The sequence below is a fragment of the Hoplias malabaricus genome, chromosome 7 (assembly GCF_029633855.1).
Source record: "Hoplias malabaricus isolate fHopMal1 chromosome 7, fHopMal1.hap1, whole genome shotgun sequence".
NCBI classification, from domain to species: Eukaryota; Metazoa; Chordata; class Actinopteri; order Characiformes; family Erythrinidae; genus Hoplias; species Hoplias malabaricus.
Window position 1 is genome coordinate 6,747,929 of NC_089806.1, and position 27,822 is coordinate 6,775,750.

The window sequence follows — 27,822 nt, forward strand, 5'->3', positions numbered from 1 at the left end:
CACTCACACCTGTGGACAGTTTCACACACTCACCCAGTCACTCACACACTCACACCTGTGGGCAGTTTCACACACTCACCCAGTCACTCACACACTCACACCTGTGGACAGTGTCACACACTCACCCAGTCACTCACACACTCACACCTGTGGACAGTGTCACACACTCACCCAGTCACTCACACACTCACACCTGTGGACAGTTTCACACACTCACCCAGTCACTCACACACTCACACCTGTGGACAGTTTTACACACTCACCCAGTCACTTACACACACACACAAACCTGTGGACAGTGTCACACACTCACCCAGTCACTCACACATTCACTTACACACTCACACCTGTGGACAGTTTCACACACTCACCCAGTAACTCACACACTTACACCTGTAGACAGTTTCACACACTCACCCACTCACTCACACACTCACACCTGTGGACAGTTTCACACACTCACACAGTCACTCACACCTGTGGACAGTTTCACACACTCACCCAGTCACTCACACACTCACACCTGTGGACAGTTTCACACACTCACCCAGTCACTCACACACTCACACCTGTGGACAGTTTCACACACTCACCCAGTCACTCACACCCTCACACCTGTGGACAGTTTCACACACTCACCCAGTCACTCACACACTCACACCTGTGGGCAGTGTCACACACTCACCCAGTCACTCACACACTCACACCTGTGGACAGTGTCACACACTCACCCAGTCATTCACACACTCACCCTGTCACTCACACACTCACACCTGTGGACAGTGTCACACACTCACCCTGTCACTCACACACTCACACCTGTGGACAGTTACACTCAGCTGACATGTGTGTTAGGACTGTGCGAGGAGACCCTATTACCTGGAGAACGCCCACAGAGTCACAGGGAGAACACAACAAACACTTCACAGACGGGAACCTGAGGATTGAATTAATCTTATCGTTCAATATAATATCATCTTATTTTTAAAAGATGATTTAAAAAATCATTATTGTGGTAAAAGTGATATTCTGACTTCTTTACGTAATGACATTAAGCAGTTACCCATAATATGGCATACGTTCTTTACATGAGTCATTTAGGTACAGTGAAGTACGGTGGAACGTGGCTCCACAAAAAATATGTGAACCACGGTAATTGTAAAAAAAATTGATCTGTTCCACCTCCTCGAACAGAAACATGATCAAAAATGGAGTTAGAAGAGTTCAACAGCCAATGAACTCTAACCCCAGCAGATAACCTCCACTGACTCAGCCCTGACACTATCCTGTGTTTTTGTTATTTACTGTGATGCTTTAATGTTACTTTTGTATAATTCTGTGGTAGATGTATACGCTACATTTTTTAATTTGCACATAATCTGAATCTTGGTGAGTTACTGTTTACAAAATAAGCAAAGGTTTACAGATTTATTTTGTTTTCTTCTAAATCTTTAAAACTGATACATTTGTAGTAAAATAAAACTTTTTTTTTATAAATAAAACCATATATTATATAATTTAATATAATTAATATAGATATAACACTTATTTTGTTGCAATATTTTATTCTTGAAATTAATAATAGAATTTTTCAGTCTTTTGGCATATCGCCAAGAATATAACTATCACCAAAATACCCTGAAATATCATGATATAAATTTAGGGCCATATCGCCCACCCCTAGATTGAACCCAGGACCCCATGATCCTGGTGCACGTGTGGCAGCAACACTGTTACACAACTGCGCTCCCCACAGATTAATTTACTGTGGTATTTTGAACCTGTTTTACTGATTACTACCCACTTATTTTTCTGAAAGTCTACGTTCTGCAGAAGAGACGTGGTGCACATGTCTGCACTAATGGCAGATCATGGCTTTGGATCAGAGTAAACAGCCTAAAGTTGTATTTTTGTGCTAACGACTTCAGCAATCTGTGATAGCACTGAAAATATGAACGCCCACAAATACGTTGTATAAAGTGTAATTGTTTTAAAAGTTGGTATCTCATCTGAAACCTGCCTAGAGCTACACACTCCCTCAGGAGACAGGCCCTAATTACGAAAACACAGATTTGTTTTTCCAGCTTGTGTAGGACTGAACAAGTGTCTGCCATTATAAACTGACATATCATCCAGGGACGTGGTTTGGAGGAGAACAATTATATCGCAATTATAAAAGTGGAACACATCCAGCTGATACTATTAGAGATAATTGCAGCCACGGTACATTAATCATCTTAAAAATGACAAAGATCTGAACCTAAATGTGTGCTTTAGCAGGGCTGCTAGCACACGCTTAAAGAGAATGGGTTGAATTTATTTAATGTGATTCAATTTGACACTAGGATATTTCTCATTATAGAAAAAACGCCAAATAGAGCCAATAGATCACTTTAAACCAAATAAATCTTTCCCAGTAAACAAGGAACGTCCCTGGACGTTCAAAATAGGTCTAAAAGTAGTCTGTCCGTCAAGGACATATTTTAAACGTCAGTGGACGTCTAAAATCCATCTTAATAAGTTAGTTAAGTGGTGACCAATCGATAACGTCAGTGGACGACCAAAATGCAGTTTATACAAGTAATTTTTTTCGGGACCAATTAATAACGTCAATGGACGTCCAAAATACGTCTAATAGTCGTCTTTTCAATGTCTGTGTTTGGACGTCTTTTCAACTTTCATTTTCAACCTTAAGAGAACGTTGATTAGACGGCTGTCATTACGTTATTTCAACGTTGAATCAACGGCTAAGTGTTTACTGGGTGGTTTTTCGTCATAAAAACAGCCAAATTTCAATATATTTCTGATGTCTGACCAATTGCGGTGTTCCCTCTGTGTCTGTGTGGGTTTTCCTCCCACAGCCCAAACACATTTTGGTAGTTTTGTGTATGTGTGTGAGAGAGAGAAACTGTCCACAGCTGAGAGTGTGTGCATGACTGGGTGAGTGTGTGAGCGACTGGGTTATGCCCTGTGATGGACTGGTGCCCTGTCCAGTGTGTGTTCCTGCCCTGTGCCCAATGACTCCTGACCCTGATCTGGAAGAAGTGGTTACCGTAGATGAATAAAAGAACAGACTTTCACTGATAAAGTTTTTGTCGCATATTCATCCATTAACTGAGACTCCCCAAATCAAACCATGCTGGAGCTGGGAGTGTAAGGAGAGCATGAGAACTGCTTCTATCACCCCACTGGCCAGCTCAACACACTCGGAGGAGAACACTTCAACACAGAAGCCCCTTGGCGGTTGCTCACACTTTGCACTTTGAAGTTTTCGCATTCAATATCAGACAATAAAGGATCTCAAAAGGGGAAGAATAAAGCCTCAGAACCTTCCCTTGGGAGATTTCAGAGCTGATACTTTTTATGCAGACTTTCATGTGTGAGTCATGATTTCACTGAAGTAACCCGACTTTTATTTGAAGACGGCTGTAGGCTCCTCTTCCTCGGCTCGGCTATCAGGATTACTTTGTATTCCTGGACTCTGCTGATGATATGCATGTTCCACTTTTCCTGCAACTTCCAGCTTCTACTCTACTGGAAGATTTCAGTGAGGATGTTAATGGTGTGCTGTGAGAGCATTAGTGAGGTTCTGGATGGTGCTCTCTCACTCCAGAGTGCTCCATAGCCCAAAGCTTGGGAGCTTTATACCCATCTGGCTGTCATTTGGCATTGCGTATGTTGACTTTAGGCTCATATGTAGCTGCTTCAGAGCATCACATCTGGGTACACGTGTGTAGACAATTGACCATCAGTGTCCACAATCATCTCTGAAGGTTCCCTCCCTTTTAGATCATGGTGAGTCTCAAACATGGGCACATTGTCCAATACGTTTAGAAATATGGGATAAATATGACCTAGAGCCTGGATTAAACCTAAATATAGATTGGATATTTTCAATGATGAATTCAAGCTGAGATTACAGTGTGGTCCAAAATGAGGTTTAATTAATTCAAGCAGCTCTTGAAGTTAATTTGGGAAAGAAGGTAAACATATCTTATGAGAAACTGTGTTGAACTGGATTTGGATGCACTGATTTAAGAACTTATGCACTGATAAGAAGATATCCAACGTTGTCATTTATATCTACAGATGTCGATATGATTCTTCATGCAGCTCGAATACAATACATGGTGTTTGTAGCTTTAAAAAAGTGTAATCTCTCTATGAATGCTCCTGAATGGTATGGAACAGCCATTACACTGACACCTAGAGGCCTCAACGTGTCAAAGATTCAACACTGTTTCAATACGGACGTCCACAGTTTGATTCTTCATCCGATCACTCATTCTTTTGCTGGTAAAACTGAATGATCGCAGCTTTAAGTTGAGAGCTAGTTGCTCTTTTAAATGTAAACAGGTTTGCAGCAGATCGCATTGTGATTCTGACCCCTCAAGTTCATTCGCGTCACATGAGGAAATGAGTGGACTGTCAGAGGAAAGTGCTATAAAAGATTGAAATAATTAGATGTTGAGTGTACCGACAGTTTAAATTCAGACTGACCTTTCTCCACTGGCCTGACCTTCCTCTTCACTGTGAAGAGAAACGGTTTTCTATTAGTCTTCAGGGTCTAGTTTCCAAATACTGCTTAGTGAACATGGTCCATTTACTCACCAGGTGTGCTTATTTTGCTGGGTTTGACCAGCTTCTTTGATTCTGCAGGAGATATCAGGACATTTAGAAACATTGATAAGAATTATTCATATATAAATATAGTCACTATAAGCACACACACACACACTTATGTATTGTTAATGTTATTGTCATCAGATTCTGTTCTCAGGTATTCCCACATGTTTAATAGCATACCAAAGCCCATTGATTTATTTATTATTATATTTCTACAGAATCCAAAAGTACCTGGCCCAGTAAACAAGGAACATCCCTGGACGTTCAGAATAGGTCTAAAAGTAGTCTGTCCGTCAAGGACATATTTTAAACGTCAATGGACGTCCAAAATCCATCTTAATAAGTTAGTTAAGTGGTGACCAATCGATAACGTCAGTGGACGTCCAAAACGCGTTTTATATAAGTAATTTATTTCGGGACCAATTAATAACGTCAATGGACGTCCAAAATACGTCTAATAGTCGTCTTTTCAATGTCTGTGTTTGGACGTCTTTTCAACTTTCATTTTCAACCTTAAGAGAACGTTGATTAGACGGCAGTCATTACGTTATGATAAATAATAGAATATGACCTTATTTTCTAGGATTAATAATCTTCTGACATTTATGTGCATTAGAGTTTTATAACCGTATTGAAATTTCATTTCTTCTATATTCGCTTTACTTTTTTTTTTTTTTTAGAGACATATCATGAATGTACATGGGATAAAATGACTTGTTCTGATTTAGTGCTGCATCATATAGTGCAGTTATTTTAGGATTGTCCCACACACTCAGAGTTGGACACTGCTGCTTTGCTCGATGGTGAGTTAAAGGATCAGGTGCTGAAACCGGCCGTTCAGACGGGGAGAGTGCGGCTGTGGGGTTTGGTCCTTGTGGTGTTTTGACAAAAGCCGGTCACAGACATTTCAGGAAGACACCGGAAGTGTGTTCACTTGTGGAAAAGGGGGGGGATACGTGCCCTTTAATCCCTATGTTAGTCACAAAGTGATTTACTGCCAGGAGAAACTGCTCAGTCAAAAAGTTCTCAATAGAACGACTCAATTTTGTGACCGATTTAATTTAGATTTTTGATTTGACTCGATCAAAGCGAACTAACCTCGTCTGCGGGGGACAAATCGGAGCTTGTCTTTAGGGGCCTCACGATCTATGACAAAGGGAAGAACAGCTGTGTTTATATGTTACAATCACAACAGGGTAATACCACAAAGCAGGATTTCTTAGTTTAACTCAAAATTAAGAGCTGACGGACATTCCTACTGGATAAACCTCATCTCCGGGCTTTATTGAGATGGATAACCGAGAAATCCTGCTTTGTGAACAGCCTCTAGAACAAAAAGTAAGACTGGGTTAAATACAAAACAAAGGTTTTAAAAGATTCTTTACCTTTCTTCATTCTTTTTGGCTTCACTTTCAGTGTTGAGACTGGTGGCAAACAAAAGCAGGACATTCAACTTTAACTGACCTAAAGTCACATTGTGAAAATGTATCTAATGTCTTTAAACTGTGTGAATCCCATTTCACAGCTTAGCCCTACCCCATCAGTTTTTCTAGTGGTAGGGTCAAGGAGAGGGCTATATACCTCTTGAAACTGATATTTTTCAGGGGCACACTTCAAACGAAGGTCAAGTGACCAAAGAAAACCACAAATGTCAGTACTTTCTCTGTTAATAAACTTTGAGAAACATTGTATGATCTTAATTTCACTGCATTATGTCCCTTTACTTTAAAACAGTCCAATATTGCTAGTAGTTTAATGATGTCTTCCAGTTCCACCTTAAATGTTGAAGCAATTACATTAGCGCCTGAGGCTACTGCAGCATTTAAGGTGGAACTGGAAGTTCCAAAACAAATATTATGCCAAATAAGCAGCTGAATTGAGCTTCCTATCACAGAAGAGTTATGAGTGTGTGGTATTGTAGGATTATGGAACACTTTTGAAAGTGTGATGACCAAGTGTAACTATGTTAAATTCCAAAAGCACCATATCACTGCAAACCATTCTGCTCTTGTCTTCTGATGATCAGGCTCTTGAGGGGTCATCGATTTTTACCACTACTCAGTTCCGAGGGGGAAAATAACACTCGAAAATAAGGGTTAGGTGTAAAAATCAAGAAACGGGATTCACCCTTTGACATTTGTTTATTATGAGGCTGTTACCTCGCTACCAATTATTTACATCAGTTACTGGAGCCCAACATTGACTAGCATCACTTTGAGTAATGGAGTGAGAAGGAGGGCCATCTTAGCCACCCAGAAACAACACAGACATATGTGGTGTAGCGAGAGTTAATGGTCTGAATTGCCAAAAAAGTCTGCTCTAAAATCAGTCAGTGGTCAATCACTGGATTCCGAAGCTACACCGAGTGAAAACTAGGCCCTGAAACTTTAAACACCTTTCTTAACTTTACCGTATAAAACAAGAAATTATCCTCATAGTCAGAAATATTCACTGAATATTCACAGTTGTCTTACGTTTCTTCTCAGGAGTGACTTTAACTCTCTTCTTTGGAGCAGGAGGAGGCTCTGAAATTGGAAACCAGTGATCCGTGAGGATTTCACATTAATTAATGCATCAAGACACTGCAAAGCTTCCATTGCACACTGAATTAGTTGGGATACTTACTTTTCTTTTCTTTTTTGGCTTCATCTGGTCCGTCTTTGTCAGTGTCTGGTTCTTCTGTTGTAATAAAAACAAATCATGTAAAGGAGGAAAACTGGTGATTTGTGAATCTACACCTAAAGCTGCAGTATTTAAAATTGTGGTTAAAATAATTTAAAATATGTCAAATTTTACATTTTAGTGAAGTGAGTCCTCTATAAAACCTTATGCAAAGTTCAAACAGTTTGGGCGATGGGTGGGATGTCCTTGGAGGTTTTCAGACTACATCATATATCTGTGTGGATTAACATTACACATGTCCTTCAGTAAGTTTTTGATAGCGTTCTCTTTAGAAAGCCCTTCCTCACAATAATCAGATTCATCCACAAACATCAGATTGACCTGCAATCATCAGATGGTTTTGCTATGACCCATTTCCACCAGAGAGGTCTCCAAAATCCCCAGATCTACATAGTGCATTACATTCTGGTTTCTTGTACGTAGTGTACGTACCTGTTCTTTGAATAGTGATAGCATGAGTTGCTATTGCAGCGACATGAGATTCTGGGAAAAAAAAAAGCAATAATATTTAGTCTATTCCATCTCTTGTGAATTTGAAATTAGAAATTCAGCAACACAGCAGTGCATGACCAGCCGTATGACCACAAAAAAAGAAGACGGTTAGGGGTCCCAAACCAATGCATCATGGTGGGAGTTCTGAGATGAATCATGACGGGTTAAATTTAAACACAGTCATCCGTAGACTTATGAGTTTCTACAAATATTTCAAAGTGCCTCCTCAGACTGATCGGCCCACGCTGCAGAAGCCATGCACGGGCAGCATTTAAAACACAAACAGAAAAACCATAACAGTGCCACATTTTCTCAATAACTTTAAATGAAAATAAACTTAGTCTACGTTCCATCCACAAATGCATTGGCAAGCGTCCACCTTTGCACTTTTACTGGATTCTAAATGGACTTTTGTAAGCGTTTGCTTGCTGCGTTCGTCAAGACATCTCAAAATTATTGCATTAAAAAATCATGATCTTCACAGCATTTCATTCTCAACAATATTTAAGACATTTTTAATCCCTTAAGCAAGATACGTTTGTAAAAAATGTGCATGTTTATTTGTTTCCCATGGGTGTGTTTTTCTTGAAGCACCATGTTGGAAATCACCTTCCTCTAGTTTCACTATTCTCTCAACACTGGATACAAAGGGTTGCATTTCATTGCGGTCCAATTAAAAACATCCATCTCCATTTTTGTCGACTTTTAGTTTACTACATGATTTGACCACAGCAGCTGTCCACACTGTGTGAAAATCTCATGATGAATGAACCAATAGAAACGCTCTAAAATCACTCTGAACCAAATCTTTAAGAAGGTTTGTTCCTTCACCTGTAAAGTTACTATTTTGGGAGATACATGTTTTTTTAATTGGACAGGGACGAGGTGTGGGTAGAGATCGATAAGTCATTTAAACTTTGACATATTAACACATGAATGGAACCATGTTTGTATTAAAATACAAGCTCAGATCTGCTCAGAGTCACTGCTTCTCGTTCGCCAACAATCAAAGGAGGAGTAAATGAGTTGAAATGTTATCACCTTGCAGCCATTCTTTATTCCAAGAATTTAAAAGGGTGGAAAAAAAAAGAAAACATGAAGAAACAATACAAAATACCTTGGAGGGGAAGCACACGGAGCACACACAAACGCTTCAGCCAGCATTTTCTGATGTAATACGGCACATTAAAAGACTAGGATTAATTAAATCCTTGGGCTTTTTAGCTCTCAGACACTTCAGGCCACGTGCATGCGCATCATCCGTTCTGACAGTTAATGACCCACTTTGCTGGAGACTGAAGTGAAATGGCTTTAATACCTCGCAGAGACGCTGGCGGCAGTGGATTATCTGTGACTATGTGATGCACTGGAAGGTAAATGGCCATTTTGGTTAGATGTTTCAATCAAATAAAAAAGCAGGAATGTTGAACTCGTGTAACTCACTGTTGCTGTGATTGGGAGATTTAACGCAGTACTCACCGTACCAGCCAGGGGGTGCCGGGCAGTAGACTGGAGTGGGACGACAAGCAGGCACTGTGGGAGAGATTGTTGGAGAACATTAAGCAGCAAGCTTTAAGAGATATAACTGAATTGAATTTTATTGTATTTGACTCGTTGTATTGTGTTGTGTTGTTTTATGTCATTATTGTACTGTATTAAACCTCTATTTGTGGCATCTGTCATATTAAATAAGGGATGCTCACTAATAACAAAAACATATCAGCAGATACTTGGTAATAAAAATGGACATACCGAATAATATTTCAGAATGACATTGACGACAATGTCCTGTACTCTAGAATTGGGTCATATTTAGGCAACACTAGACTCCAAAGCTAAAACATCTATAATTCAGACACCTGCATTTGCACTCCCTGTAAAACTGATGGCTCCATTGCTCTGTAATGCTAATCCTGGTGTATCTAGTCACAGTCTCTACTTTTATAAAGGTTTACGTGTCTGAATTAGCTGAAAAGTACTTGAAAAATATCAGCTATCAGACAGCCATTCACATATCAGTGAATCCCTTACTGCTGACAGTAATCTCAACACCTCCCAGTGCTGTGAAAGAACAGAAAATCTAACCGTATTCATAGCGTCACAGAATCCAACACGTAAATGTTTCAGCAACTGCCCGTATCTGTCTGCTTATATTCTTCATATAAAAATGTTTTCTCCTGGTATGACTGCCTAGGGCTATTTTGGTAGTCGACTTGTCTATTTCCTTTTGTTTATCAGTTAGACGATTACTAAATGATTAAAGATTAAATGAAAATATTTAAGACAGAATGGGGTGTGGAGCTTGTAATACTGGAGAGAATGTGTTATTTTTGCATGAGATGTCTTGTTGGTTGTTAAAAATTAAACATAATGAATAAAACTGCACATTTCTACAGCATTCGGGAGTTAAAAAAGGCAGGCGATTTGTGCCCAAACATGTCCAAAATGTTTAAAACGGTTGGTCACAAAACATAAATATTTGAATTTATCTGTGATCAAACAAGTAAATGTAAGTTTAGTCTAAAAAGTTTTGGCCTGGATGGCGCTCCATAGCTAGTTCCTGCAATTGGTTTACAGAGGTGTCAATCACTTCTGCCTCCCAACTTTGAGGTGGGAGTTGACCCCGTCCCCCGGAAGCCGGCGGCGCTCATTAGTCCGCAGAATCTAAGAAGGAACAGCCTATGAGTTGAATTCACGAAGAATTTACGTAAACATCCTTCCATTGCCTGGTGCTAGAAGCTCTGAGCGCTAACTATGAGCGAGAGAAAATGGAGCTTTCTCGATGCTTCAATAGCGTTTCACCGGTGCAGCGCCTCTCCTGAGTCAGTATGTGATTTTACATGTTTACAGTGGTTGAAAAGGCCGAACTGTAAAGGGCGGTGTAAACACTCAGAGCGGTGTGTGTTTGGTTTGGTGTTTCCAGGGAACGGCTGAGTGTCGGCGGCTGAAAATCTGTGTGTAGGTGTTTAGATGGTTCTGAAAACTGTGAGTTGGGGCTGTGGTCTGTGTGATAAGAACATTAGGCAATTAATTAATTTTGATTAAAGGGTGCTTCCGCGCAAAGGTGTTTAACGACGTTGTCGCTCAGGTCGTTTAATCGCTGCAGCCCTAATTGTGTCATAAGAAAAGAAGTGTAAACTTACAGTCCTGCAGAGGTCCAGCCATCTCCACTCCCTCTGGAGCTGCAGGGCATTTAGCAGAAAGACAGAAAAGGAGAGAGAGAGAGAGAGAGAGGGAAAAGTTTGTGTAAAACTATGCAATGCTCTGGTTCTTTACACCTCAGATTTCTCATCTCATGACAAATGTTTGTCAGGAGGTGTTTCTCTGTGGCACTGCTCCAGAAGAGAGAGTGAATGTTAAAGAGTTAACTGTGTATCACTGAGTAAAACAGCTTTTCTACCACTGTTTACTCTCAGGGGTCTGTCATATGAACACAGACCACACACACACCTGCTGTTACAGTGTTAGTTACACACCAGTTCACTTCAGAAATAAACCCATAGTGAGTGTTTTTACGTTTCTGCAGAGGAACCTCGGCCTCCACCGTCTTCTCTTTCACTGTAAAGAACAGAAAATATCAGAATGTTAAAGCCGTTACTGACTTTGACGAGTGAGCATCACGTTACTTATTGAGTTCTGGTGAGATTTCATCACATTTCATCTGGTTACAAAACAACTGCAAGATTTATACAATTTAAAAATCTCCATTTTCACATGTTTATAAAATACCAGCTGATATGTAGTATTATAAATTATTATTTGTGATATTTACACCATGAATTATTATTCATTCATTCATTCATTGTCTGTAACCTTTATCCAGTTCAGGGTCGCGGTGGGTCCAGAGCCTACCTGGAATCATTGGGCGCAAGGTGGGAACACACCCTGGAGGGGGCGCCAGTCCTTCACAGGGCAACACAAACACACACTCATACCTACAGACACTTCTGAGTCACCAATCCACCTACCAACGTATGTTTTTGGACTGTGGGAGGAAACCAGAGCACCCAGAGGAAACCCACACAGACACAGGGAGAACACACCACCCTCCTCACAGACAGTCACCCGGAGGAAACCCACGCAGACACAGGGAGAACACACCACCCTCCTCACAGACAGTCACCCGGGGGAAACCCACGCAGACACAGGGAGAACACACCACACTCCTCACAGACAGTCACCCGAAGGAAACCCACGCGGACACAGGGAGAACACACCACACTCCTCACAGACAGTCACCCGGAGGAAACCCATGCGGACACAGGGAGAACACACCACCCTCCTCACAGACAGTCACCCGGAGGAAACCCACGCAGACACAGGGAGAACACACCACCCTCCTCACAGACAGTCACCCGGAGGAAACCCACGCAGACACAGGGAGAACACACCACCCTCCTCACAGACAGTCACCCGGAGCAGGAATCCAACCCACAACCTCCAGGCCCCTGGAGCTGTGTGACTGCGACACCTACCTGCTGCACCACCGTACCAACCCCACCGTGAATTATTAATGAATGTTTAATTTTCATATTCAAATGAATATTTCCTGTTACTTTCAGCTACACACAGTGCCTTGTGGGTGCTGTACCTTCTTCCTCCTTTGGCTGTGGCTCTGTCTTCTTCACCTCTTTTTCTGGAAAAAAAAAAAAAAAAAAAATCATAACATGAGCAAAGTTAAATGCTGAGACTTTAGGATTGCTCCTCCCCCTCATCCGAGTCTCTCCAATCACAGCGCTGGACCCATGTTTATGTGAAAGACAAGGTTAAACAGCAACACAGACATGACGACTGTGGAGGAATGAGAGAACAAGGCAAAACTAGCTAATATCGTATCTGTTGTGTGCCTCGTCTGATGCTGCTTGATGGGGCTTGTCTCTAATGGTGTTTGATCAAAGGTTTAATTAAGACAGAACTTCCTTGTGGAAAAGAGGGAGAATATAGTGCCTTTAAATAAATCCTCCACAGAGAACACACCTAAACATGGCCTTTCTCTTTTGCTCCAAACTCTCTGGCATCTTTTCTATTCATTCACTGAGGGGATTAATTCAGTCTGTAGATCATAACTCTAACTCAAACACTAAGGAAAGGTAGGAGTCCCGATGGTACGTAGTTGACAGGGTTCTCAAACCTGTCCACACCACTGTGGTGACTATATTAAAGATCAGACAGTGCTCAATACCCCAGAATAAGGACAGAAATCAGGTGCTGGTGGCCTGTGTGTTGTGGCGAAGCTCCAGCAGGGGGCAGCATTGTGTGCTGCACAGCAGTGAGAGACTGTAAAAGCAGTAGTTGAGCATTATGGAGATTTCTGAATGAATCATATCCTCAGAGATTCCCACAGGATTCCGCGTCTGGTCATAAATTAACCAGCCGACGGACCTGGAGTTAAATAAGAGCCGGGCCTTCTGCGCTGCACAGAAGAAGAGAAGGTTAAGGACAGATCTGCATAGCCCTCTTTGTGCAAATTGATGGAGGGTTATTAAAAATACAAGCTCGGAAATCATGCGCTTCCCTCTCTGTACGGACTCAGACTGAGGACTTGCAGCGAAAGAAAGGATCATTTTAAGGCTTGTAGCTACTGAACGATCCACGAGATGGCGCCATGGAGAGCGTCCGCGGGGAGACACTGGTCTCAAAATACCTCAGACTGGAATTGAATTTTCTCATCAGCCCATTGGTTATGTATTATGTGCTGCTTCATCCTATTAATAAAAGATAAAGGACCCATTAAAGGCAGGGCTAGGAGCCTGAAAACACACTGTGGTATTGTGAGGGATATATGGAGTGTTACAGTCACACATTAATAAATTACGTCGTTTGTTCATTCATTCGTTCATCTTCTAGAACTGCTTGACACTCACAAACTCACCCAGTCACTCGCACCTCGCCAATCCACCTTCCAGCACATGTTTACACGTGACTGTTCTGAGTGGCCTCCCACACTATCACCACCCTGAGCAGGATGACGCAGTTACAGAAGATGAATGAATGGATGAACATCATGTCACGATTCCGTAGTGGATGATTGGACAGCCACAGTGCGGCTCTGACGAGTTATCGCACTTTTAAATCTGAATATCCAGACGGGAACAATACAGCACGAGCTCTCTCTCTGTCCTCATCTTGGTGTTGCATTGCATCATCCTGGAGAACATGCTCCTTTAGCCTGGAGGTTATTAGCTGGTGCGAGAGGAGTACAATTAATGACCCCCCTAATGATATTTATCCGGTGGAATTAGCTCCTGTGGTCGGTTCTGCGCTACAGAAACAAAAGCGATGGATTTAATTTACTTCATTCCACTGTGTGCATCATTTCCACAGAAAAAACAACACCCTGCTCTGAAGTAATCAGTGGTAAAATGCAGCAAACTGAAAGAAAATGGTTAATGTAATATAACACCTCTTATAACTAGTGCCATCCATCGCTGATATGGGTCTCGTCACCCACTGGTGAGTGTCAGCACCGGACCTCACTAATGTTTATGTGGCTGAATGCAATCAAATCCTCTCAGCAATGTTCCAGCATCTAGTGTAAAGCCTTGCCGGAACCGAGGAAACGTTTACTGTAGCAAACGAGGTAAAATGACCTATCGATGCCCTTTATTTCAGGACATATTTTGGAAAAGGTGACGTTTGAACGTATTTTAATTAGAATTAATGACTCTCTGTAGCTCTTTTTTTATGAATATGTTCATTGTTCATTGTCTTGTGTTGGGGAAATATCAAAAATCCTCAGAATCGGACTCCGTTCTAATCCTGTAAAGCCAGGGATAACAAGAAGGAGTCAGAATTCATATGAGGTCCGTGGCTGCGGATCGAGATGGAGCCTGTTCTGAGGCTTATATTTCAGAGGCCAGATTAAGCCTGTTTCTCCACATAAAAGGCCTTTCGCTGAAGAATCCCCACCAACAGTGTCTCTAAGACTCTCCTTAATCTGTATTCAGAAAACCAGGCCTAAATCTGAGATGAGCGAAGTGACTGAGCCCGGATCTGTTTTCCGGCTGCGTACTTGCTGCCAGATGGATACCGCACTGGGTCTGTCTCTCGCAGCGCAGCGGGCCGGAGTCTGCCAAGGCAAAGTGTGCATCAGGTTGACCTTGTGAGGAACGATCGAGTACCTTTATCCTCCTGTGCCTTCGTGTCAGGTGCTGGAGGCTCTACAGGTTGTTGAGGCAGAGGGCACACACAGGTAGGAGACTCTTTTTCTTTATCTGAATACAAAGAGAGGCAAGAAATGTTACATAGCACAGTCTTCCTGTGGATTATGATATGATCTGGAGCAGCTGCACACAGCCTAAGGTCACCATGCTCAATGCAAAACGTCATCTAGAGCATTTGGCAGTGGGGCAGCGGAACCGAGTTCTCTGGAGTGGTAGAGCAGTATTAAATAACTTTGGTGTGAGTAAAAGTGGTGCTTGTGATCCCTCACTAATTCGCTCAGAGCTGAATGCCATCCAATCCTCATAGAAAAGTCTCAACATCTAGTAGAAAAGAGCAGAAACATCACTGAAGCAAACGGGGACAAGCGCCTACTCAATAGTTTTGACTTGTCCACAAACTTTTGGCCACACTATGTGTACCATTGCTGTAATATAATTTATTCTATAGAAGAAAATCTTTACCCGGAGGAAACCCACGCAGACACGGGTAGAACACATCGAGAATCCAGAGTTTGATTACATTTACAAGCGGGAAAATTGGTGTTTCCCAGTTTCTGACATCACTAGAACACAGCATAAGGCTCGCATTCACTACCAATGAGATCTAGACCGTGTAGAAAGTTTTAAAATAACACATTTCTCACTTAATTCTCTCCCATTGTTGCTATGATGAAATATGCAAATGTGTTATAATATAGCAAAGTAATCAGTAAAGAACATAAACATGGGTGTACGTGCACAAACTCAGTGACAGACGAAGGTGAGACAAAGACATTAAACATGAACAGAACACCAACCTCTTATTAATATGTGGTATTTCATAGTGATCTGTTACCTATGTGTAATGGTGTAAATCGTTACTTGTTTTATACTTTCGAACATGGTCTTGTTGGGTCCAAGGTTGAACAGGCTCTGGGTGGGTTGGTACGTGGGCTATTATTGAGTGCAGCCCGTAGGGGGCCTCTAATTAACCCATTCTGCTCCTACCACTGACCCTATGGGCCATCCATATGTCGGTCCACCATTTCACCCATGGACAAAGTTTGCTGCAAGGTTTCAGAGTAGAATGGTTCCCATTGTAGTCAGTGGATTTGGATTGTGAGCGGAGGTGATTGGATCAGATCATTTAATTTTATATTCCCATCTCATTCACAGCTGTTGACAATCATTCAGTGCTGCTTGCCGATGCCACCGGTATCGTAATCTGGAAAATCTAATAACATTCTCGTGTCGTAAAAACAAAGCCCGGGCAGGTTTTCTGCATTCATCAATCACAGCGGTGAAATTAATTTCAAAACGTGGACGTAAGTCACGGCGCAAATATGACAGCTTTATTAGAGGTTTGGATTGCTTAAATTTGTCTGAATTAATGTGACACTTTTGGACTGAATGGCACCCCATCAGAAAATTGGATCATTACAATAAGCAGGCTTTATGACAGTCGGGCAGATAAAGCAGGAGATGAATGGTGCTGTTCTCCAAAAATGTAGAAATATTAAAGAGCAATGCATATGTCTGTATCTCGGAGCCGAGATCAGATCGGAGGCTGTTGCTCGTGTGCTTTCTCAGATTCTTCCAGAGATTGGATTTGAATGCTTTGTGCCTAAAATGCTAATGCTGTCGATATCGCTAAGCCCTGCGGCTGAGTGCAGGATTTCTGTTATTAAACCGGCACGCTCATGCTTTCCCTTTCATTTCTCACTGACCTTTGCTGAAATACTTTTTATTATCTGATGTTTTTCCCTCTTTCTTTTTTAGTTTCAACAGCATTGACCATATCTTGATTAAAATCAGCGGGGGGTGGGGGTGGGGCAATGCACATTGATTATACAAAGCTACATTTAATGTAAAAAGCACAGTTCTGATTGTAACTTTGGTGGAAAATGTTGGAAAGGCAGCAGAGATAGGCCCAGAGTTCATGTGTCTAATTATAAACAAGCAATCAGTGCTGATCTGAGATTTAAGCGTACTGTTTTTCCATGGGGAGTTGCCCCTTGATCACCCCCGCGGATTCGTCCACTGTATCCCTGACGGTCCTTTTAATCTGTCCAAATTAAGTCTTAAATTAGATCATGGTTAAATTCTAATCAGCCAGCTCTGCGATTTAAACAGAATGACAAACACATGATTGCAGAAAGCGTTGGTGGCTGGAGCCAAGTCCCCAGTCAGCAGTGCTTCTCGTCTCGTAATAGAAGAGACTCATTGTGTTCTGAATGAAATCAGACTAAGGCCTTGCTCAGTCCAGCTGTAAATCACACACAGTGGCACTGGATCTGCATTCGATTAGTTTGTAAACACGGTAGTTGTGTCAGAAGTGCCGCCCTGCTGACTATTCCCTACATGTTATGGGAAAGGGGAGCTGAATTCAGGAAGGTAATCAGAGACTTCGGACGCTACTTGATGCGGGTTTTTCTCAGACATTGTTGTTGTGAGACAGTTTAAGTGAACTTAAAAACGTGCACCATTTTTGCAGCACTATATTTACCACTACAAAGTGGTGGGAAGAGTGCACTATATCGTAAAAATACCACCTCAATGTTGTGAAGCACATTGCTGTGAAGATTTGATTAGGGCGACCAGACGTCCTCTTTTACCCGGACATGTCCTTTTTTTCAGACTTAAAAAAACGGGATTTTGTTTTTCTAGAGCTTACATAGAACTTCGAGAAGTTTCGTTCACAAACTAGTCCCGCCCTCCCCTACTCCGATTGGTTCGCTTGAGTGAGAAGGGGGCGTGGTGAAGTAGCCTAAAATCTTCTGATTGGACGGTCTGACTGTAGAGCTACCGTTATTGGTCGATAACCTTCTCTGTAAACATTTAATTGGTCAGTCTGCACGTCAGTAGTCGTTCACCCCCCGGAGACGTGTCCTCTTTTTCACCATCTCAGATCTGATTGCCCTAGATTTGATGGCAGGTGAGTTGGTGTGTTCAGGAACTACCAGTGGGTCATTAGTTCTGGATCACAAAAGCCACCCCAACCAATCACACACTCTGGATGACAGAGAACCCCATCCTGTCTTCTCTTGTAGGGAACTGCAGTTCTAACTGGTTTGTTCACATCTACATCCATCTTTTAAGGTGAAATGATGTGTTTGAGGAAAAAAATGTATGTTTGTATGTGGATTAGGTTTAACTTTTCTGTTAGATTTTATTCACTGTTCGAATTACAACAAAAACTTGTTTGTAACTTGAGCTGGGTTTTTTTTTAGATTTTTCTATAATGGAGTAAGTCTCCCAAATTTAGAGTGGGTTCCTACCTAAGGAATCAGAAAAGGCAAAAAGTAAGTGAATATAACCTAGATATGGAGCAGGAATAAAGCCATATCCTGATCTCTTTTCATGAATTTCAATGTTTGGGGGTCTCTCTTCTTCTTTTGCCGGGAGCTGAGAGAGGTGTGAAGGCTAGCATGTCCGACCGAGCCACTTCGTTTATTTTACTAGTTTACTGACACCAAGTTTCAAGCTCACAAACAGACTGGAGAGCAAGTAAATGGTGAGGAAACATCAGAAAACGTGTATTTTGATCTCAGTCGTGAACATCACCTTTAAAAAGAAGTTGTCACGATGTCGTAAACTGTGTGCACAGTATTAATTTTGGAATTGCATTGGTTAAGTCATGGATCGACACAAATTAAACAGTTATAAATAATAATAATAACGTGGGGACACACATTATTTTAAGTAAGAGGGGCTGTCATTAGTGAGGCTTCTCATGATTGGGCTTCATCACTTCAAGGAACACTGTTCTAGTCCTCCATTGGTCAATGCTGTTGTGTTCAATGCCCCTGATATTCGGTGTTGGGCAAGGTAACCTTAGGCTTGTGTGCAAAACTGAACACGAGGGTCAGTGATGGCTGACATCAAATGGCTGACTTTTAATACATTACACTATAAAACTGCGTAATTCAAATCTTATACAGTACCTTCCTTCTCAGTCTCGTCTTTCTTCAGCGGTAACGTTGGTTCCTCTTCTTCCTCTTCATCCTCCTTGATTGCCCTTGGTTTTGCTTCATTTGATGTTTGGAGAAAAATAGAAAACAAAACTGTATGTTAAGTTTTGTAGCTTTGAAGAATTATGTTCTGAACACTCTCTGCGGAGCCTGTTCAAGCCCACGGGTCAAAACAGCACGCGAAGAGGTCCCTCGTTTCATTTCTTCTTTGCCCAGCAGGCCCTTTTCTCAGCGGGAATCTCAGCCGCTGTGTGAAACACATCTAAAGATGCTCTTGATAGAGGAATGACAGAGCGGCTGAGCTCTTTGCCCATGAGTAGACCTCAAATCACTGACTTTTGAGCCTCTTCCAGGTGGTAAATGCTGGCTGGCTCTGCCATAGCTGTAATTTTCTGGGGTGCACAAAAATACAAAAGTACATTTTATAAAAACCAAGAAAATATTCCCCTAACGGTGAAATCACTTCATAAAATGGTGTGTCCAAAAGGTAATCGCTGGAGATGGAGGGGAGTTCAGTTGACAGAAATTTGAGACAAAGCTAGCTCTTCTCAGAGTGAGGAACCACAGACCACACAAATAAAGTGCAGTGTCATCCTTGTCGTCCGGTAACATTGCCATTTCTGTGCTGTTCCTGGCCTTTGGATGAATACGGCCATTTTGTTAATGTCACAAGTTCACAACATCGTTTTACACAATGATAAAATGTCCATATTTTCTAATAAAACACAGATATTGGCGCATTCTTTCTCTATTTCTCACATGTACACACACAAACACACTCACACAGTCACTTACACGGTCAATGACCAGCCCCCCTTCACACACACACATACTATACTCATACTCAAATCATACTCTCAAGTCTTTAGTATGTAATTTTTATTTAAAACTGTACCTATGTAATCTTCAGTATGAAGTTTTACAGCAGGTAGTGTCTCTGTCACAGCTCCAGGGACCTGGAGGTTGTGGGTTTGAGTTCCGCTCCGGGTGACTGTCTGTGAGGAGTGTGGTGTGTTCTCCCTGTGTCTGCGTGGGTTTCATCCGGGTGACTGTCTGTGAGGAGTGTGGTGTGTTCTCCCTGTGTCTGCGTGGGTTTCATCCGGGTGACTGTCTGTGAGGAGTGTGGTGTGTTCTCTCTGTGTCTGCGTGGGTTTCCTCCGGGTGACTGTCTGTGAGGAGTGTGGCGTGTTCCCCCTGTGTCTGCGTGGGTTTCATCCGGGTGACTGGCTGTGAGGAGTGTGGTGTGTTCTCTCTGTGTCTGCGTGGGTTTCCTCCGGGTGACTGTCTGTGAGGAGTGTGGTGTGTTCTCCCTGTGTCTGCGTGGGTTTCCTCCGGGTGACTGTCTGTGAGGAGTGTGGTGTGTTCTCCCTGTGTCTGTGTGGGTTTCCTCCCATGGTCCAAAAACACACATTGGTAGGTGGATTGGGGACTCAAGTAAGTGTCCATAGGTGTAAGTGTGTGTCGCCCTGTGAAGGCCTGGCGTTTTCCTGCCTTCCACCGAGTGATTCCAGGTAGACTCTGGACGCGGCCCTGAACTGGATAAGGGTTACAGATAATGGATGGATGGATGGTTTCGAACATAATTTGTCTGAACGTTGAATTGATGTCTGAACGAACAGAATTGAAGCTTGATCTCAACCCACAGAGTCTTGAGGAAGTGAGCCTGTGGGGCTTGCTACAGAGAAACAGCTCCCTTCCCCCGTATCTCACTCCATTATGAGTCTCCTGGTGTTATTCTGCGAGCTGCACAACTCCCACAAGGCACAACATATTGAGATGTTTATGTTGAACAGAAGCATCACACTTACACACAAAGCAGTATTTTTAATTCATAACACTGTAAGGAAATCTACCGTATTAGTTGTTATCTGACTTTTTATCTGCAGAGGTTATAAATATAATACAACGTGGAGCAACGTACATCTGCCGACCCTTTTTTTTTCTACCTGGAATCACTGGGTGCAAGGCAGGAATACACCCTGGAGGGGGCGCCAGTCCTTTATGTTCGAAACCATATTAGTGAAACGTGAGCACATGTGCATCTTAGCGTCTTGATTATATTCTAATTTATTTCAGTAATTCAATTAAAAAAGTTAAACTCATATAGATTCATTACAAAATACTAATCTATTTCAAGTGTTTATTTCTTTTAATGTTGAGTATTATTGCTTACAGACAATGAAAGTCCAAAAGTCATTATCTCAGAAAATGTAGAATATTATATGAGCCATTTTAAAAATTATTTTTAATACAGAAATGTTGGTCTACTGAAAAGTATGTACAGTATATGCACTCAGTACTTGGTCAGGACTATATTTTGCATGAATTACTGCATCAGTGCTGCATGGCGTGGAGGCGTGTGGCACTGCTGAGGTGTTATGGAAGACCAGGTGGGGTCTGGTGTCTCTTATCTTCCTCCTGACAATAGCCCATAGATTCTCTATTGGGTTTAGGTCGGGTGAGTTTGCTGTTCGATCAAGCGCAATGATACTGTGGTTATTAAACCAGGTATTGGTGCTTTTGGCGGTGTGGACAGGTACCAAGTCCTGCTGGAAAATGAAATCCACATCTCCATAAAACTTGTCAGCAGAGGGAAGCATGGAGTGCTCTAAAATGTCCTGGTAGACGACTGCGCTGACTTTGGACTTGATATAACACAGCGGACCAACTCCAGCAGACGACACGGCTCCCCAAACCATCACTGACTGTGGGAACTTCACACTAGACTCAAACAGCTTGGACTGTGCCCCTCTCCACTCTTCCTCCGGACTCTGGAACACTGATTTCCAAATGAAATGCTAAATTTACTTTCATCTGAAAACAAGACTTTGGACACTGAGCAACAGTCCAGTTCTTCTTCTCTTTGGCCCATGTGAGACGCTTCTGGTGTTGTCTCTGGGTCATGAGCGGCTTGACACAAAGAATGCGACAGCTGTGGCCCATGTCCTGGATACGTCTGTGTGGTGGCTCCTTGTGAATCTCCCCCAAATTCTTTAATGACCTTTTTTTGACAGTTCTTTCAGGGCTGTGGTTTTCCCTGTTGCTTGTGCACCTTCTTCTACCACACTTTTGCCTTCCACTCAACTCTCTATTAAAATGCTTGGATACAGCAGGGGGGTATCAGTGACGGCCTTCTGGACATCGTTGAGTCTTCCCCATGATTGTGGAGCCTACTGAACCAGACTACGGGACCATTTTAAAAGGCTTAGGAAACCTTTGCAGGTGTTTTGTGTTCATGATTTTAATGTACTGAGATAATGACTTTTGGGTTTTCATTGACTGTAAGCCATAATCTTCAACATTAAAAGAAATAAACACGAAACAGATCACTCTCTTTGTAATGAATCTGTTTAATGAGTTTCACTTTTTGTATTGAATTACTGAAATAAGTTAACGTTTTGATGGTATGATATTTTAATTTATTGAGATGCACCTGTGTGTGTGTGTGTGTGTGTGTGTGTGTGTGTGTGTGTGTGTGTATTAGGGCTGGGCAATCAGTCGAAAATTAGATTAATCAAAATCGACTTTCAGAACTTCTAATCGACATAATTATGTCTGTATCGATTATTTATATTCTGTTGTGTCCCCACCTAAATGCCAAGGCAGAACGAGCAGCTCGTGCAAAAGAGAAACCCAGCGTCTGTGGTTTGGACGTGCTGTGTTTGACAAATGTCAAATGTAAACGTTGAGGAAAAACAGTTTCAGCGACCAATCAGAATCACACACCAAATATAAAAAGCGCTCAGAAAACCACAGAGGAACAAGCTCCCAGTGACATTAGAGAAAATATCCCATATTTAACACTGGAGCATATTTACAGCACAATCCTCATCACTGGACTGTGAGGGTCAAAAATACAACAATTTTAATTGTAATCGTGGTGAAATATACAATTAATATCATTATTATTTCTGGATTTCTGGAAATTACAATTAATATATTGCCAGCATATAAGGGCAGCACGGTGGTGCAGCAGGTAGTGTCACAGTCACACTCCAGGTAGCTGGAGGTTGTGGGTTCGATTCCCGCTCTGGGTGACTGTCTGTGAGGAGTGTGGTGTGTTCTCCCTGTGTCTGCGTGGGTTTCCTCCAGGTAACTGTCTGTGAGGAGTGTGGTGTGTTCTCCCTGTGTCTGCGTGGGTTTCCTCCGGGTGACGTTCTGGGAGGAGTGTGGTGTGTTCTCCCTGTGTCTGCGCGGGTTTCCTCCGGGTGACTGTCTGTGAGGAGTGTGGTGTGTTCTCCCTGTGTCTGCGCGGGTTTCCTCCGGGTGACTGTCTGTGAGGAGTGTGGTGTGTTCTCCCTGTGTCTGCGTGGGTTTCCTCCGGGTGCTCCGGTTTCCTCCCACAGTCCAAAAACACACGTTGGTAGGTGGACTGGCGAATCAAAACTGTCCGTAGGTGTGAGTGAATGTGTGAGTGTGTGTTGCCCTGTAAAGGACTGGCGCCCCCTCCAGGGTGTATTCCCACCTTGCGCCCAATGATTCCAGGTAGGCTCTGGACCCACCGCGACCCTGAATTGGATAAGGGTTACAGATAATGAATGAATGAATTGCCAGCATATATATATATATAATGTGTGTATTTTTATTTAGAAATTCATTGATTTCATTGTTTGTTATTTTCATAAAGCAATTTTAGGTGTTGTTTTCAGTTTAAAACACTTATTAAATGTATGGTATTACTTGGTCTCAATGTATTTATTTATTTAATTATTTATTTATTTGCCCCTATATTTAAAGTCATTCATAGTTAATTCCTTATCTGGTGTTATCTCGGTTTCCTGAGTGCAGTTACAGCTCTCATTGCAGCAGCCTGCTGTGTCATTACTCTCATATTCATAATTCATCCTTTTTCACTTAATCCTTAACACTCAGTTTGCTGCACATTTCCTCACAGTCAGTTTAATTCCAACACGCTGACGCCCGTCAGGACATCTCTGTTCACGCACTGCTTCCGCTGATGCTTTGTTTATCAAACTCATTTTCTTCTTTAAAGGAGCAATCAGTCATTTTCTCCGGTGTTTTTCTTCACATTATGAAACAGTCATTATACTGACATCTAGTGGTCTCACTGAGTCAGAGATTCTTCACTGAACCCATTTTAAATATCACCACCTCACAGCAGGGGGCGCTCTGTGGACAATAATAGGACTTTAAAGCAATTTAATTCTTAATCTCATGAGCTGCACTTGTGGAAAATTTATGAATCACCTTCATAAATATTGGTTGGTATGTTTTTGGTCGTCTGATGGCTGCTTGGTGTTTACACATCAGTCATTACACATTAAATGGCCTCATTATGGCTGCGTTCACACAGCAGGTAAAAGTGGCCCAAATCAATTTGTGTTCTGCTGTTCACACATTCTGTATAATCTGATCTATATCTGACATCAGTCTGAATCAGACTCACAAAGGACAAGGATTCAGGCGCTGATCAGAAGAAAATGTCCGTCTGTTTCATACAAAGCACTTTCGTGTTTGAAATGAAGGAATGGGACCCGACTGCAGCGCTGTATCACTTCACTTCCCTTTACTTTGTGAGCTCTGTGTTAAAGGCAGAGTATTAATTAAAGACTGTAAAGAATGTTACAACGTGAACGGATGTTTCTTTAACTCTAAGCACAAATTTCCCAGGTCTCTCACGAACACATCATCTCCAAAGAGAACTAGACGAGCGCAGACATGAGTTTAATATTATCATGATACACATTTATACAGCTACCGATATAAACGATATAAAACTGATATAGAACGACCACAAACGACCACATTTTCTCTTGTTTGTTTTACAAAAAAACCCTTTATACAAATGTCCACGTGTGTTATCTTCTCATAAATGAGAGACAGGAACCTGGACTAAGGAGTTTCACGTGTTTTTCGTTTCCCGATATATTTTACTAGGGTGACCAGACGTCCTCTTTTACCCGGACATGTCCTCTTTTTTAGACTTAAAAAATGTCCGGGTGGAACGTCCGGGATTTTGTTTTTCTAGAGTTTACATAGAACTTCGAGAAGTTTCGCTCACAAACTAGTCCTGCCCTCCCCTACTCAGATTGGTTCGCTTGAGTGAGAAGGGGGCGTGGTGAAGTAGCCTATAATCTTCTGATTGGACGGTCTGACTGTAGAGTTACCGTTATTGGTCGATAACCTTCTCTGTAAACATTTAATTGGTCAGTCTGTACATTAGTAGTCCTTGTTTACGTCAGGAAAATCTCATGTACCTACCCTCATCTCGAGCACCTATGCCGAAACGTAAATGTAAGTTCTCGGATGAATTAAAAAAGAAATTCCTATGTTTTGTGGAGCAAATAAAGGTGTAAAGGACCTAAAAGCACACACAGGTTCAGCTAAGCGAGAGCCAAACACTCCCCCCCATCCCCGAGAGGTCGAGACGTGTCCTCATTTTCTGCATCTCAGATCTGGTCACCCTAATTTTACAAAACGAAAATGCTTTGACCAGTCCGTTTCCACGTCCTAAACACATCAAACTAAGATGAAAGTGCTTCGGACCGTAAGTCCGGAGATCGTTGGCTGGAGTGACGTAAAAGCCACATGAAACCCGATCTGGCCGTTCAGACAGAGTCGCACTGTAACATATGAATCGGATCTCAAAACCGCATATGAATGTAGCCCAAATCTGATTTTAAATAGTCAGATTCAATGCAATTTGTGCTGTTCACACTGCCACAAATACGACACATCTGCATCACATATGACAAAACAGATCGGAGTTGGGCCACTTTCACCTGCTGTGTGAACGTAGCTATTGTTTCTACACCCAGTGCCAGTGTTAACAGCTCTGCCCTTGTATAGGTCTGTTGTTCTTCTAATTTATTGGCTGCATTTAATTCACTGTCCACTCTTAGACACTCCAACCTCATTAGTCCACCTTGTAGGACGCTGTCGGCTGGATGTTTTTGGTCGGTGGACTGTTCTCAGTCCAGACACTGAGGGGTTTATAAACTCCAGCAGCACTGCTGTGTCTGATCCACTCTACACCAGCACAACACACACTAACACACCACCACCACGTCAGTGTCACTGCAGCGCTGAGAATGATCCACCACCACATCACACCTGCTCTTCTGTTGAAAAACAGGGTAAGATTAGGATAAGAAAGTATGCAGAGTTCCACAGAGCTGATAAACTGAGAAGTGAGTGTAGAAACGAGGGTGATATTAAAATCTGAATTTATTTTATTTTATACTTTAAATTTGAGAATGTGCTTTAAATTTGAAGATCATTTTATTGTCTGCGGTTTCAAGGGTTCACAGCTTTTAGGAATACTCATTACTCAGAGTGGAGAACCTGCCCTCAGCTCTCAACTCTGTTCTAACACTAAAGCACCCCCTAGTGTTTTTCACAGGCTTTACCTTCAGGGACTGATTTTGATGGTTCTTCAGCAGCCGTCTTCTTGACCTCCTTTTGTACCTCCTTATCCTCGCTCACCTCTTCCTGGATTTCTGGAAATTACAGAAACAGAATTGAGACACACAATGTTTGCTTATCTTTTTAATAGGCGTCAATGTGATTTAAAAAAAATAATAATTTGTTGACTGTATTTACAATTACACACTGCCAGTCTGTTTCATCGGCACCGACGTCTGCCTTAATGTCCGTTCAGCCGAGTATGACTCTGTGGACAAGTGTCCTCCACGTCTTCTGACCTCTCACAGCCTCTTCTATTCATTCATTCATTCATTCATTCATTCATTCATTATCTGTAACCCTTATCCAGTTCAGGGTCACCGTGGGTCCAGAGCCTACCTGGAATCATTGGGCGCAATGTAGGAATACACCCTGGAGGGGGCGCCAGTCCATCACAGGGCAACACACACTCACACACTCTCACCTACGGACACTTTTGAGTCGCCAATCAACCTACCAACATGTGTTTTTGGACTGTGGGAGGAAACTGGAGCACCCGGAGGAAACCCACACAGACACAGAGAGAACACACCACACTCCTCACAGACAGTCACCCGGAGGAAACCCACACAGACACAGGGAGAACACACCACACTCCTCACAGACAGTCACCCGGAGGAAACCCACGCAGACACAGGGAGAACACACCACACTCCTCACAGACAGTCACCCGGAGGAAACCCACGCAGACACAGGGAGAACACACCACACTCCTCACAGACAGTCACCCGGAGGAAACCCACGCAGACAGAGAGAGAACACACCACACTCCTCACAGACAGTCACCCGGAGCGGGAATCGAACCCACAACCTCCAGGCCCCTGGAACTGTGTGACTGCGACACTACCTCTCTCCTATTTAATTGTGTTAAATTGTTCAGGCCAGTACGTTTCTCAGTGGTATCTACACACACACAGTGTTGGTACGGCCTCTCCATTTTGCCGCTGCCCACTCCAACCGTGGCATGCTTTTCACATGAGATGCTTCTAGTGATTTTTACAAAGAAGAAAAGCATGTGCTTCCTCAGTTTGGCTGCAATGATATTTCAGGTTTGTCCCAATCTCTTCGGGCATTTCCAACAACATAATTCAAGTGCATTCATCTTTGCTCTGTCTTGTATGAAAGAACAATGGTCAAACACTGTTACTTTGTAATACCGAGCAGTTTAGATGTGCTGGGAATGTCACAGAGTGTGTGTAAAAGAGCCTCATCACACGGGTCATCGTTACAGGTCTCTCAGTGTTATCTGGACCCACAGACTCACCACTGTGCAATCAACCTCCACTGGTCTTTTTTTTCTGCCCAATCACAGCTACACGGTGAGGACTCGAGCTTAAACACATGGTAAACAAAGCTGCTTTTAATCAGACATATTTCTGAATGAATAGTAGTCACTGCTATGTGATTGAATGCTGTGTTCTGACTATAGGATGAGGGGGGAACTCCACACTGATGCCCTTCATTTCTGAAGAAATGTTGGATAA

General features: G+C 42.3%; 1 protein-coding gene across 1 annotated transcript in view; it reads right to left on the minus strand.

The window, feature by feature from the left end:
- The window catches only part of trdn (triadin), an 88,901-nt gene that overhangs the window by 13,312 nt on the left and 47,767 nt on the right, over window positions 1-27,822 (minus strand). The window contains exons 8-18 of the mRNA XM_066676805.1: window positions 26,284-26,373; window positions 21,405-21,692; window positions 18,887-18,970; window positions 14,922-15,014; window positions 12,392-12,436; window positions 11,317-11,358; window positions 9,244-9,333; window positions 7,252-7,305; window positions 5,725-5,772; window positions 4,612-4,653; window positions 4,501-4,530 (exon numbers count right to left, since the gene is read on the minus strand). Coding sequence (XP_066532902.1) covers window positions 4,501-4,530; window positions 4,612-4,653; window positions 5,725-5,772; window positions 7,252-7,305; window positions 9,244-9,333; window positions 11,317-11,358; window positions 12,392-12,436; window positions 14,922-15,014; window positions 18,887-18,970; window positions 21,405-21,692; window positions 26,284-26,373 — 906 coding nt within the window. The remainder of the gene's footprint in view (window positions 1-4,500; window positions 4,531-4,611; window positions 4,654-5,724; window positions 5,773-7,251; window positions 7,306-9,243; window positions 9,334-11,316; window positions 11,359-12,391; window positions 12,437-14,921; window positions 15,015-18,886; window positions 18,971-21,404; window positions 21,693-26,283; window positions 26,374-27,822) is intronic.